Genomic DNA, 14030 nt, shown 5'->3' with positions numbered 1-14030 from the left:
CTGCGACGCGCTGATGAGATCCAAAAAGATCGAAATCGCGATCCACGTCTGGCAGTTTCGACAAAATACAGACCACTTCGAATTATTTTATTCGATTATGGTAACGTGCCTATCACGTTAAGGTTAGCTACGCCGGGATTCGTTTCAGCAAGTAGATATCCATATATTTAAATGGAACTTGTTGGAGCGTACGTAATCCTAAAATGTAGCATCGTACTACAGATGGCGTTTACCGCGCCATTTGTGGTATTTTCTATTCTGTAGAATATTTAGTATGTTCAGGGGGTGTCTTTCGAAGATTTCCCCTCCTCGAGAATAATCTAAACAAAAAACATATATATTTAGTATCAGCATTGCACCCGTGCGAAGCTGGGGAGGGTCGCTAGTTTTATATAAATAAAAAAAGTATCGTGCTAAATGAAATTATTATAAACACAAACGAAGGCTTTGTATATTTCGATTTTATAATATATAAACCCATACGTCTATTATTTCCGTCACAATGAGATTTTAGATACCTATATACACCACCAACAATGTTGTGGATAGTCGAAGAGCGTAGCAGTGAGTAACAATTAGTATATAAAGATAACGTTATGAATTATTAAACCAATCTTCGCAAAGGATATTGATTTTCAGGCAGTCGCTTTCACTTCCTTTCGCAAGAAATACGCTTACTTGCAAATTCTTCTGGAAAATTAGCTAATTTCAGAAGCAACTTTAATAATAAAAGTAAATAAGGCACAAACAAAACCTTCCTGAAAACAGTTTCGATAAAACTTTTTAACGTTAAACGTAAATAATTGACGAAAACTTTTATTAAAGATAAACCCATTCGTACATTATATGAAACTCAAGTAATTTAATAAATACAAGAGTAGAAGAAAGTTACTTCCAAAAAGAGGAATAAGAACTTTCATGTGAGACACACCATAAGACTGTTCACCGAAAGGATTAACTGACACAAAATGTCTTTCATGAATACAAAATTTATGTAGAATTCTTACAATTCATTAAGATATAACGGAGCTTAAAATAAAATTAAACTTCAAAACAGTACTATACGAAAATAAATAAAAGTAAAATAAAAATACTGATATGCAAGGGAAGAAAAAGTAGGGAAAGAGTGAATATAAAGATAGGAAACGAAAAATTAGAAGAAGTGGTCAATTCTAGGTATCTAGAAAGTCAAATAAGTCAGGACGGAAGGAGTAGTAGGGGTATGTTTGGAGCGCGGCGCTGTACAGGTGCGAAACATAGACGGTGGACGTGGCAGAAAAGAAAAGGTTAGAAGCGTTCGAAATGTGGTGTTATATAGGCGAATGATGAGGATACCGTGGATAGAGAAGGTTTGAAATGAAGAGATAATAGAAAGAATAAGAGAGCATAGACCTCTATGGAAGTCAATAAGAAATAGGCGAAATAGGTTAGTAGGACACCTTCTCAGGCTTGAAGGTCTAGTCAGAGACATATTAGAGGCAGAAACAGGAGTTAGGAGGGGTAGAGGTAGACCTAGATTAGATTACTATTCGCAAAAAGTTAAGGATGTGGGTTGTTCTAGTTTTAGGGAAAAGCGAACATTAGCTCAAGATAGGAAAGAGTGGAGGTGCATGTCCAACCAATTTTAGGACTGACGACCTTCTGATGATGATGAAAAGTTTTAAATAGAAACTACTTGCTACTTTAACTTCAATATTTCTCTTATGACGGACTTGCACTTCTTTAAAGTCGCATATAATATCTTTAAAGGTTCTTTAATCCTTAGAAAGGATTACAAAAGCGGCATCATATCTTATCCTTATTATTGATTCTATCCTTTTTATAAATTAAACAACTTCTTTCTTCGTAATTCCGGAAATTGTATTTATAAAACGTGAGAAAATTGAAAACCACAAAGTAAAGCACAATTTTATTCAGAACTTGCTTGAATTTTTTGATTGAACATGCGAGAAAGTCTCTTCAATTTTATTTTGTCGTTGTTTCAGATGTAGAATTCGTCTACAGGGACTCATATGGAGGTCTTACACTGTACAACGCCGAAAATTTAACTACCAAAGTTTTGATGACGAACGCTACTTTTGTAAGTAAAATCTTTTTGTACTTTTCATTATGCATTTAACTTTTCTTTATTTATTTATTACCTACTATAGGTTTTGTATCGACAACCACATAAAACTAATTTTTCTATCCCTCGGGAACATTTTTTTCTGAATAAATGGTACCCTATGTCCTTTTCTATACTCCTATCAAATAGTGTACAAAATTTCTTGATGATCGGTTTCATTTAATAACTTTCGGATATAGGAAATTTTTTTTTTTTAAATATTATTTTAAAATTCATCAGGAATTATTATACATTATAAATAGACATTTATACAAAGTAAGTAGGCGTATACCTTTTCGCAAATATGACATTCTGCATATACTTATATACATAGGTGAAGGGATATTTTATATTTTATTACTTTCTTCGAAGTTCTACCGCTATAATATACGATACGTCTATAACCGTAAATAGAATTGACAGCATTATTTACATATTCCTGAAAATCGATTTTGTGACGTCAGAGAGAAAGCCAGAAGAGCGGTCACTACCCTACGTATGTAAAGTTTACTGTTCTCTTTAATACGTTTCTAATTATTTAAAATAAAATATTTATATTTATATCCTTCTAAATACCAAATGATGATTACTTTACGACAGGGTGAGACTAATTATAAGAATCAATAAATAAATTCAAATAAACGATCAAATGACGCCTTGACGATTTATCTTGACATTATCTTGGAGCAATATAATTTGAATCTGTTAGCAATTAAACTAGAAGAGGGTAAATTTTAGTTGACAGATTTCGAGCTGTTTTATTACTCCGCAATGAACATTGAACATGCAATCTAATTTAATTTCCAAAAAAGCGAATGATTGGGATCCGTCAAATGGGCATACACGATCTGGTGGCAAAATTTATAACTCGAATGAGGGAAAAATTTACATAGGAACTGTGCACGCAAATTGTAAAATTGTTTATTAAAATATTAAAACACGTTAAAAAAGTAAAATTTTTTTTTAGGATGGTGTCGATGAAGTTTTCTTCTAAAGTTAAATCAAATAAAAAGTTAATATGTTCAATGAAAAGCTGCAATAGCGTTTCAGACATAGATCTTCACTCTTCACCTACATTAATTGCTTTCTAATAAAAACTAACCGTTTTATATATGTAAAAAATATATTCGGAAAATTAGAGAAAAAAGTAAACTAAGTAAGAAATTATTTATTCCTGTGTAATTGATTTAACACAATTCTAATGATACCGTATAAGTATTTTGAAATTATGAACCTACCTGCTGCAATACAACAAAGTTGCAATAATGTGTTCGCAACGTTCCCTTAAATCGGCTTTGCATGTGCAAGTCATTGATATGATATTGCTTAAATCACCCAGAATCACCTCACCAATTATATAACGTGAATCATTTTTTAAATCCGAAGTTTGTAAAAAGTAGGCAGTAAACTTGACGGAATTTGAAGACTAGCTTCCGGATTTGTTATTTCCGAATTTTATAATGTGATTGGCATTAAAAACACGCTCACCTTCAACGAAATTTCCTTTTCGAGGCTTTGTGTGAGCCCAATCACATATTGTGTCAATACTTATCATTTTATCGTAATTTAAAAACTTGGAAATTGCACGGTACACTATATAAGAACTACTATACATTTTCCCTAATCGGCGCCATGTTTTTAGGCTCCTCCCATTTGACGGATCCCAATAGAAAGCTTTTTAATACTGTTTTCAACATCGATCACAAAATATATGAACATATACTAATGGAAGTTTAAAGAACTAGAAGCCCACATTTCTCATTTGCTACTTCAGTAATTTTTATGTTACTTTAGATAATATAACTACAATATTATGAAAAAAGAAGACATTATTACCAATTCTAGCATAAGAATTGTTTGAAACTTAGACTAATATCCGTTAAATTATGAATTTGCTGTATGTCAAATTACAGTCTTATTGGTTTACAATTTTGATATTCATCTAAAAAGAAACGAAAAACGATTTTTGCTTTAATATGACAACTGATTGTAATGGATCAAGACCAGGAATGAGGTTACGCCCACAGGATTATCCAAGAATTACATCAAAGATCAGGACTCTTCGCTTTCATAAAAGAAGAAACACTTTAACTGGCTTGCCAGTCAAAATTATTAAGCAACTTCGTAACATAATTTATTTTCTGAAATTCAAAATCATACACCTGTATAGCATACAGTTTTCAAACTTTTTTTAAATCACGAAATATGTCCATCAAATTTTTTAGTTGTTTATACTGGGGCTAGGTGAAATCCGGCATCAAAAGATTTTTATGTGTCTATTTTTCGGTCAAACGGATTTAATTAAACAGCTACTGTGGCCAGTGCTATAAATTTTACGATGATCCTGAGACCAATTTAGTTTTTATTTCTAGTGATATCTCAAACCATTCCGAAGATACTGTGGCAGTGTGCAGTTTCTTACTCTGTAGGAGGTAATATTGGCAATACAGGAGTATATTGACAATCGTAGACTATTATGATTCCTTTCCGTTACATCCCTTAAAATAAAATCAGTTAGGTACATCCTCTATCTTTGTCTCTTAATTCCTATAATTACCAGAGACGTAAAAAATAGTTATAGGTAATGATGTATTAGAAAATAGAAAATGCAAAATAGATATTTTACAATACCCTCTACGTATTACAGCTTTTTACTTTTTCACATACGTTAACGATAAAATACATAAATTATTTTAGTATTAAAAATTCTACTCGGTCTTTTATTTAAGATATATCTCATGAAAAGTAAAATTGACGAGCGAGAGATCTGACAGTAGATCTAAATCGATAATCAAAGGTTGCTGGGCACCTTACTCTAGGTTAGAAGTAAATGTAAATACAGTGGAATTCGTTTATTATGACTCCGCCTATATTGACCAACCGCTTAATATGAAGTAATTGCAGTGTTAAGTTTGGTTTTCATATTAAATTCTCTATAGAAAAGGTTGGATATAATGACTCCGTTTAAAATGACATATCGTTTGTTATGACTGATTCACAAGAAATCATATCCGGCTATAGTGATCCAAATGATAAACAATAACATTTTCGCTGATTTTTCTGATCCTTCTTATATATGTTGATATTAAAATTCATCGTTCTTTTTCTGTTAATAAATATATACAATTTGTAATTTTTCTCTCTATTAAACTGAATAACTAACCAAAATAGAAAGTTGTTAATTTTCTAAGACTATGCATTGTGTGACGCCCCTTTAGTACGACGTGTTTGTCATTTTCCTTCGATGTCTTTATAAGCGGATTCTACTGTAAACGTATAAAGGATAAATATTCTATGATATATTTGGATTGGTAAGTTGGTCTAATAACACTGCAATCTGGACTCCTGTCGGTTTTATTATGTGATTTTGAGTTAGTTTGTTGTACGTTGTTAGTTTAATTCATGGAAATTCCTGTAAAAAGACATTTGATTGTCTATTTAATGTGAGGTCTGTGTATTTTTATTTTCTACGTATACATTTGTGGTACAGTCGAATTATTGTAAATGGAAACAATTATTTTTCCATTTATGCCAAATGGTTTTGAATGGAATTTACAAATTTTTCATTGATTCCCATTGAACTTCAATGGAAATTTTTCCTACGGGTAGGACCCTTTCCATTGGTACAAGTTTCATTTCGCTTCTTTGGTAATAAATACCTAAAAATCTACCTACCAGAAGTTTGAACATTGACCTATTAAAATATGGCTAATAATATAAACAATGTTGCTTATTGGTCATTCATATATCTAACTTCAAATTATTCTTTATGTTCTTTAGTTGAAGACCGTAAAATGGTTAATAAAATAATATACGTTGGTACATTAGATGCACGTACCATTGCTTTGAGGAAATAAAAACCAATTAATCTCTAACTTCGTACCATGCTCAATTTTAAATGACGTAAGATAAGTAAAGGAATTTTTTCGTGCCAGTAAGAATTCAAAAATTGTCATATGCTTGAGTAGATTTTCTCCACGATAAAAGCAATTTTAGAGTCAAAACAACATAAAATGAAACGGGGAAAGAACACGCCACTACCCTTTATGTCATAAAAATCTTATTATGTAAAAATGGTCGTAAAGTGTTTTATTTGTACCAACCAGAAAGTTGCCTTTTTCATGCAGTTTCTTGAAAATAAACATAAACAGAATATACCTACATACATACCTATAAATAAAAGATTGTCTTAGTGAACCTCTTTCCTTTTTATATTAATATTGTAAGCATATAAATTTTTACGAATATCTGTCCTCAAACAGTATTTTCCTGAAATCCTACAAACGGCACGGTAAACGCCATCTGTAGCACAATGTAATGTTCAATATGTTCAACAAGGTCCATTTACATAGATCGATATCTGCTTACTGAGCTGAAACCGTGGCGTAGACCAAAACCAAGAATGTGTTTATAATAGCAAGACGAAGACCAAGACTAAAACCAAGAACGAACGAACATGGTAGAGACTAAAACCAAGGCCGAATATGCAAGACCAATATCAAATACACAACCAAAAATTATCTACATCCGGTGCACTTAAGATTTAAACTATTTGAAGCAACTTTCATATAGTCTTCTCTTTTTTTTTTTTAATTCATGACAAGCTCGCATGTATGACAGAAAATTTCAACATCTAAGACAATTATTGTGGTGGTAAATAGAAAAGTGTGTGCTTAGAAGAATTATTAAAAAAATACGTAAATGTCAAATTAAATGAGCAAGACCAAGACTTAACACGGAAGACCAAGACTAAGACTGTAGCAGCACGATCAATACTGAGTCCGAGACTATATCAGAAAAACTAAGGCCAAGACTAGAAGTATTTGAGCAAGACCAAAATCAATATCAATGCTAAATGTATATTTCAGCAAAACCAAAGCCAAGGCCGAATAAGCAAGACTAAGACCAATACCAAGACTGGGACCAAGACCAAGGCTATACCAACAGGAGCAAGACGGAGACCGAGACTATATCAACAAAACCAAGACCAATACTAATACTAGAAGTATTTGAGTAAGACCAAGACCAAGACCAATACCAAGACTGTGACCTTCTTTATCTTGGTCTTGCTTTGCTCATCTCCATTAACAAAATCGAACAGGAAATTCATGGTGGTAAGTATTCTGTCGAAACTGGCAGGCGAGGATCGCGATGTCGATCTTGTTGGACCACATCAGCACGTCAAAGTCACCCAGACCCACCTATGTAAATGAACCTTGATGAACATTTGGAATTTCACTAAATGTAGCATTGTACTACAGATGGTGTTTATCGCACCGTTTGTAGGATTTCATAAAAGCTGTCTCAAGACAGCGGGAAGAATTAGTCTCTGTTCTGCCGAAGCTGTCCGAGACGCGCTGATGAGATCCAACAAAATCGAAGTCGCGTCTGGCAGTTTCAGCAGGATACTGATCACCATGGACTTTTTGTTAATATTTTTCTGTTCTCTTTAAACAGCTGTTGTATTTATTTTCAGTACACAAAGTAGATATCCTAAATGGTAAAATAATCAGAAAAGTAAATTACTTTTTATGAGAAACTTCAGTACCTACACCTGGCTAGACTTTTTTGAGAGCTCTCCCTCATCCTCTTGTTAAACACTAAACAAAAAATGTAATTGGTTAACCTTATAACATGATAAATGTTGTATAAACAGAAGCACCAAGCATATTAGAAAACATCCAATTTAAAGATAAATTGCTTTTTATTCGCCATCAGGAATTTGATTTACAGATATTGAAATTTTGAACGTAAAACTTCTTTAAAAAATGGTTTATATTAGTGGTATGTTTATAGAACGTGGCTGGAAATAATTAACTTTCTAATGGATATTTAGACTTAGAGAGTTAATTAGTTTTGGGGACACAAAACGTACAACCCTAATAGGATTGTATCGTTAGCGGTTCGTGGATTTCCACCCCAAGTAGGAATGAGCGACGTTTATGATTTCCATAAATTACCATGAATTACTAACTCCTTTTTAGGTGACATGTGCATTTCTATTTTATATCACCTCAGCACACTAAAGTTGTGCATCACTTTTCGTTATAAGTACAGAACTCCAGCAATTCGTCCTTTGATAGTAGGCTTTATAAAGGACTAGACACAGTAACAATAATTACAAATAATTTTTCTTATTTTTACTAGTTCTTCCCCCTGCTCCGGCCCTTTTTATTGCTCCACTATGACGTAGTGTCGGCCATCATTATTTTCTAATTGTTGCAGTTGTCGGCCATCATTCTTTTTCAATTGTTGTCGTATTGTTACTGTTGTCGGCCATTACGGTTTTTTAATTTCTGGCAAAAAAAACATCTACTTCAAACGATGTATATTAATCAAAGGAAACATAAAGCTCGAGTTAATGATTACTTTAACTATAGCAAAAAAGAGTGTGTCTTGAAGTATGTATTAATATGCAGTATGTTTGAGTTGGATGTATCTGTAATTTTGGGTTAATAGGGTCAGATTAGGAGCTTTTTTGCCGAATGCAAGGAGCCCATCACAATAAACAATAAGCTCAAGCAAATGTTTAAATCATTATTTATTATGATTGTTTATTATAATTTAATTCAAAATAGATTTTAGCTCTACGTTTATTCGTATTGTCAATAGTCGGCCATTCTTATTGCTCCACTATGACGTAGTGTCGGCCATCATTCTTTTCTAATTGTTGCAGTTGTCGGCCATCATTCTTTTCTAATTGTTGCAGTTGTCGGCCATCATTCTTTTCTAATTGTTGCAGTTGTCGGCCATCATTCTTTTCTGATTGTTGTAGTTGTCGACCATCATTCTTTTCTAATTGTTGTAGTTACCGGCCATCATTCTTTTCAATTCTTTTCATTGTCATTAATGTCAACTATTATGGTTTTTTAATAGATGTATAGTAATCAATGATTAAAATTTAAAAGAATTGTTTGTAAATAGATATGCAACACATGGTATACTTCAGCATAAGAAATTGCTGATGCTAACTTTCATTTACGTAAGACTACTTTGCCCTGTGCTGATAACACTCATACTTTTTTGTATATATATTATTAAGCCCTTCATCAAAGGATGAAACGTTGGAATAAGTCTAATAATGTGTTTTTGCACCTAAGAAAAGTTCATACGTTAGTATTGCAAAATCTAATCACTACTCAGAGAGATAATGGAAATTAATAATTGTAATACAGCATTTATAAGTATTACTTAAGATGCAACAAAAAATTTAAGAATATTTTAATTTTAACCCCTTTAGGGATATTTAGGCTTACAAAATCTCTTTGTCATTCCTAATCCACAATGCTCGTATCTTAATTGACATACATATCCTCTAATTGGACGACAATTTCTTCAAAAATACATGCTGCATGCATAGTTGCATAGATCTGATCCCTTTCTTGGTTTTATTTTGAAATCGTCTATAAATAGCCATCAAACTATGTTCCTTTAACCATCTAATGCATGTTTACAATAACAAAATGGTGATCAATCACTATCAGCAGCATAAAGATGAAATTTCCAAGTCAAAATAAATTGAAAAGTAAATACTTCATCAACATCATCATTCAGCATTAAAAAAGTTTGGGTAATGTTTGTAAATATCTAGCGAACAATTTACAAAAAAGAAATCCATAAAGATGAGTTATCGTAGTCATAATAAAAGCGAAAAGATGCACTCGATCTTTTATCTTTGTATTTATGCCACTTTTGCAAATATTTCTTAATTGTAATTCCAAAAAATTCAACGATACGAATATGGAGATATGAATATTGAGTACATTAGAAAAATAAAAGCCTGATATTAAAATAACCAACGAAATAAAGCTGATCATTTTTTTTTCATACACTGCTGAATGGTTGAAAAATTGAATGCTGAAAAAGGTTGTTAAAGGTTTATGGTTGGAGCACGGCGTTGTACGGGTGCGAAACATGGACAGTGGGCGCGGCGGAAAAGAAAAGGTTAGAAGCCTTCGAAATGTGGTGTTATAGGCGGATGATGAGGATAACGTCGGTAGAAAAGGTTAGAAATGAAGAGGTATTAGAAGGAATAGGAGAACAGAGGACTCTATGGAAGTAAAAAAATAGGCGAGATAGGTTGGTAGGACACCTTCTCAGGCATGAAGATCTAGTCAGAGAGGCAGAAACAGGAGTTAAGAGGGGTAGAGGTAGATCTAGATTAGATTAATGTTCGCAAACAGTTAAGGGTGTGGGATGTTCTAGTCTTAGGGAAATGCGAAATTTAGCTCAGGATAGGAAAGAGTGGAGGTACGTGTCCAACCAGTCTCAGGACTAACGACCCTACGATAATGATGACACTGCTGAATAGAATAAGGAACAAAAATTTTTGTATATACGATATTATACTGAATTTCGGTTTAATAAGGATCTGTCTTTTACTATCAAACTTCTCATCCCCTTACTGTGACAAAGTAAACCAAATTTCTATATTATACTGTCTATGTAATTATTCTTAGTAGTTCTTTGCGTAAACAAAATAGTTTCGCTAGTGTATTGTAACGATGAGCCGGATACTCGATGGATCTGGCACTCTTTTTAGGATCCGATCGGGTACCGGATAATAACGCCGGCTAAGCGGCAGTGCCTGGTAATTCTACCAAAGAATTTACTTAATAAATATAATCAAAAACCTACATAATGAAAGTTGATAATTAAGGTTGTATTGGGACAACCCTACAAGTGCCCACTGCCTAAAGAGCCCTTAAAAAGTTCGATTGAGTAAATTATCTCATTAGTCTTTTTCTTTAATCTCACTGTTCGTATAGTGCCTGCCATGTCTCCCACAAGTAATTTTTAGTTATCTTTCTAACTAATTGTTCTCTCAAGTATAGCCCTGGGAGAAAGGATTAATCCTGTAAGGAATAATCTGAGATATACTGTGTCACAGTGACATGAAATACTGCAGATAATTTAGATCATGACACCGCTAGTCGATTTACCAGTGTCGCCTCTTTAAACTCCATTACCCCTGTGATATCCTACCGAAGTAAATTATTTGGAACAAATTGCAGAAATGCGCTATCATGAAAAGTGGCCGTTTTATAAATCCACAATTTTATCTACAGCGATAAAGTGAAACTGAAGCTTCAAAAATTAATAGCATCAATGTAATAACCAATATATAGAACATAGGTACATAAAAACCATCAATATACGTTTTTAATATTGAAGTTAAAGGGGAGAAAATTTACAATGCCTCTGTGGGCGAATTGTTTAGTTCTTTTTATCCTGAAAATAACAAATAACGTATCGGGATCCGTCAAATGGGCATACACCATCTGGTGGCAAAATTTATAACTCGAATGAGGGAAAAATTTACATAGTAACTGTGCACGCAAATTGTAAAATTGTTTATTAATATAATAAAACACGTTAAAAAAGTAAAAATTTTTTTGATGATGGAGTCGACGAAGTTTTCTTCTAAAGTTAAATCAAATAAAAAGTTAATATGTTCAGTGAAAAGCTGCAATAGCACTTCAGACATAGATCTTCACTCTTCACCTACATTAACTACTTTCCAATAAAAACTAACCGTTTTATATATGTAAAAAATATATTCGGAAAATTAGAGAAAAAAGTAAACTAATAGAAGCTTGGATGAAAGCAGTAGGTATCAAAGAAGTGAATTCCGGAATAAAAATTTGTTCACGTCATTTTAATGCACATGATTATATTTCAGCAAGTATTTACCATCAGCCATAACCTTAATATTTAAAACTAGAATCATACTAAAATTATAAAGTGAGAAATTATTTATTCCTGTGTAATTGATTTAACACAATTCTAATGATACGATATAAGTATTTTGAGGTTAAGAACCTACCTGCTGCAATACAACAAAGTTGCAATAATGTGTTTGCAACGTTCTCTTAAATCGGCTTTGCACGTGCAAGTCATTGATATGATATTGCTTAAATCACCCAGAATCACCTCACCAATTATATAACGTGAATCACTTTTTAAATCCGAAGTTTGTAAAAAGTAGGCAGCAAACTTGACGGAATTTGAAGGCTAGCTTCCGGATTTGTTATTTCCGAATTTTATAATGTGATTAGCATTAAAGACACGCTAACCTTCAACGAAATTTCCTTTATGAGGCTTTTTGTCAGCCCAATCACATATTGTGTCAATACTTATCATTTTATCGTAATTTAAAAACTTGGAAATTGCACGGTACACTATAGGAACTACGATAAATTTTCCCTAATCGGCGCCATGTTTTTAGGCTCCTCCCATTTGACGGATCCCAATAAGTAAAGATATATTTATGAACACACTAATGGAAGTTGGAGAAACTGAAAGCCCACACTCCTCTTTAGCTACTTAAGTAATTATTAAGTTACTTTAGATAATATAGTTACAAATTCTGAAAAAAGAAAACCGTCTAGAAAAAAAAAATTATTAGCAATTCTAGCATAAGAATCGTTTGAAACTTCGACTAATATCCATCAAATTATAAATTTGCTATGTGTCAAATTACTGTCTTGGTTTAAAATTTTGACATTAGTCTAAAAAGAAATGAAAAACTATTCTTGCAGTAATATGACAACTGATTGTAATGGAACAAGACGAGGAATGAGCCTACGTCCACAAGGATTATCCAACAATTACATAAAAACCTAATAACAAAAATATAGGACGTAGGAAGTAGGACATAGGTACATAAAAACCGTCAATATACGTTATTAATATTGAAGTTAATGGAGAGAAAATTTACAGTACCTCTGTGGGCGAATTGCTTCCTTCTTTTTATCGTAAAAGTAACAAATAACGTATAAGTACGTCGTTATTTTCGCAGCGATAAAGTACAAAAAAAAGGTATTAAAATAACCCAAAATATTGCTCACAACAACGATAGTATAAGTACATGATAAAGAAATACGTACCTACACAAAAAAAAACTACAATTTCAATTAACAAGAGTAAAAGATAAACAAGAAACAAAAAGGGAGAGGAAAAAACATAGATCACAGTCTCCTACGCGTAGCCACACGCATTTATTCAAAATAATAGAATTCTAGAGAATAATACGCTAAAATACCATTTAAAACAAAACAACAACATTTAAGTGAAAACAAAAAACTTTCGACAATTCAGACATAAATAACTACATGCAACCAAACATACATCGGGCAAACAGAAACGATAATAAAATAACGATAAACTGAACATATCAATTCACATACATACATACTCTAATAGTACCAACAAAAAATGAAAACTAACATCATCTATACTTCGAATAGTAGTATAGATAAATTGAACACTAGACTGAAGATACCAAAAGGCGAAACGGCTGTTGCAAATGCACACCATAATTCGTAAAATGGAAAAACAAAACACTAACTTAACATTAAAAAACAAACCATTTGGTCAAATGTTACATAAAACTTTCAACATCTACCTTCATAATTTTTATTTTTAAATAAATCTAAAATAAATAGGCACTCATATCATAAACAAATAAGTATGCGATATTATTCAATGTTTTCTTATCATGAAAATTAAGTTTTACGATTATTGCTTTCCTTTCTTGTTGTCCTATATCTACCCTTTTTATGCCTTTCGCTCCCAATACATTTTATTTCTATTGTTTCAGAGGCTTTACGATGCAGTAGATTACAAGATTTCCAGCAACTTGAAGTACGTTCTTCTTATAACAAATGTAGTATATACCTATAAGCACACCAAATTAGCCAAATATTACATCTATGAAATACAAACAAGGTAAGAAATTTAAATATTTGAATTATCTCAGCATCTAAAATTAAATATTATTTATTTTATAAAGTATCTAAGTATATCGATTTTTACGAAATCCTTATAAATAAAAATTATTTTTTCTTTTTATTGGATAATTCTACATTACATAATATGCTGTGCGCCGGTTTAAGAATGCAATGGAATTGTAAATCTTATTGAA

General features: G+C 32.2%; 1 protein-coding gene across 1 annotated transcript in view; it reads left to right on the top strand.

Moving 5' to 3' along the window:
- The window catches only part of LOC108740132 (probable dipeptidyl-aminopeptidase B), a 119086-nt gene that overhangs the window by 69709 nt on the left and 35347 nt on the right, over positions 1–14030 (top strand). Inside the window, exons 3-4 of the mRNA XM_025979955.1 lie at positions 1986–2080; positions 13707–13834. Of these exons, the coding sequence (XP_025835740.1) occupies positions 1986–2080; positions 13707–13834 (223 nt within the window). The remainder of the gene's footprint in view (positions 1–1985; positions 2081–13706; positions 13835–14030) is intronic.

This window comes from Agrilus planipennis, unplaced genomic scaffold (assembly GCF_000699045.2).
Source record: "Agrilus planipennis isolate EAB-ADULT unplaced genomic scaffold, Apla_2.0 scaffold246, whole genome shotgun sequence".
NCBI classification, from domain to species: Eukaryota; Metazoa; Arthropoda; class Insecta; order Coleoptera; family Buprestidae; genus Agrilus; species Agrilus planipennis.
Note: the sequence above shows the minus strand (reverse complement) of the source record. Positions and strands in the feature narration are given on the sequence as shown.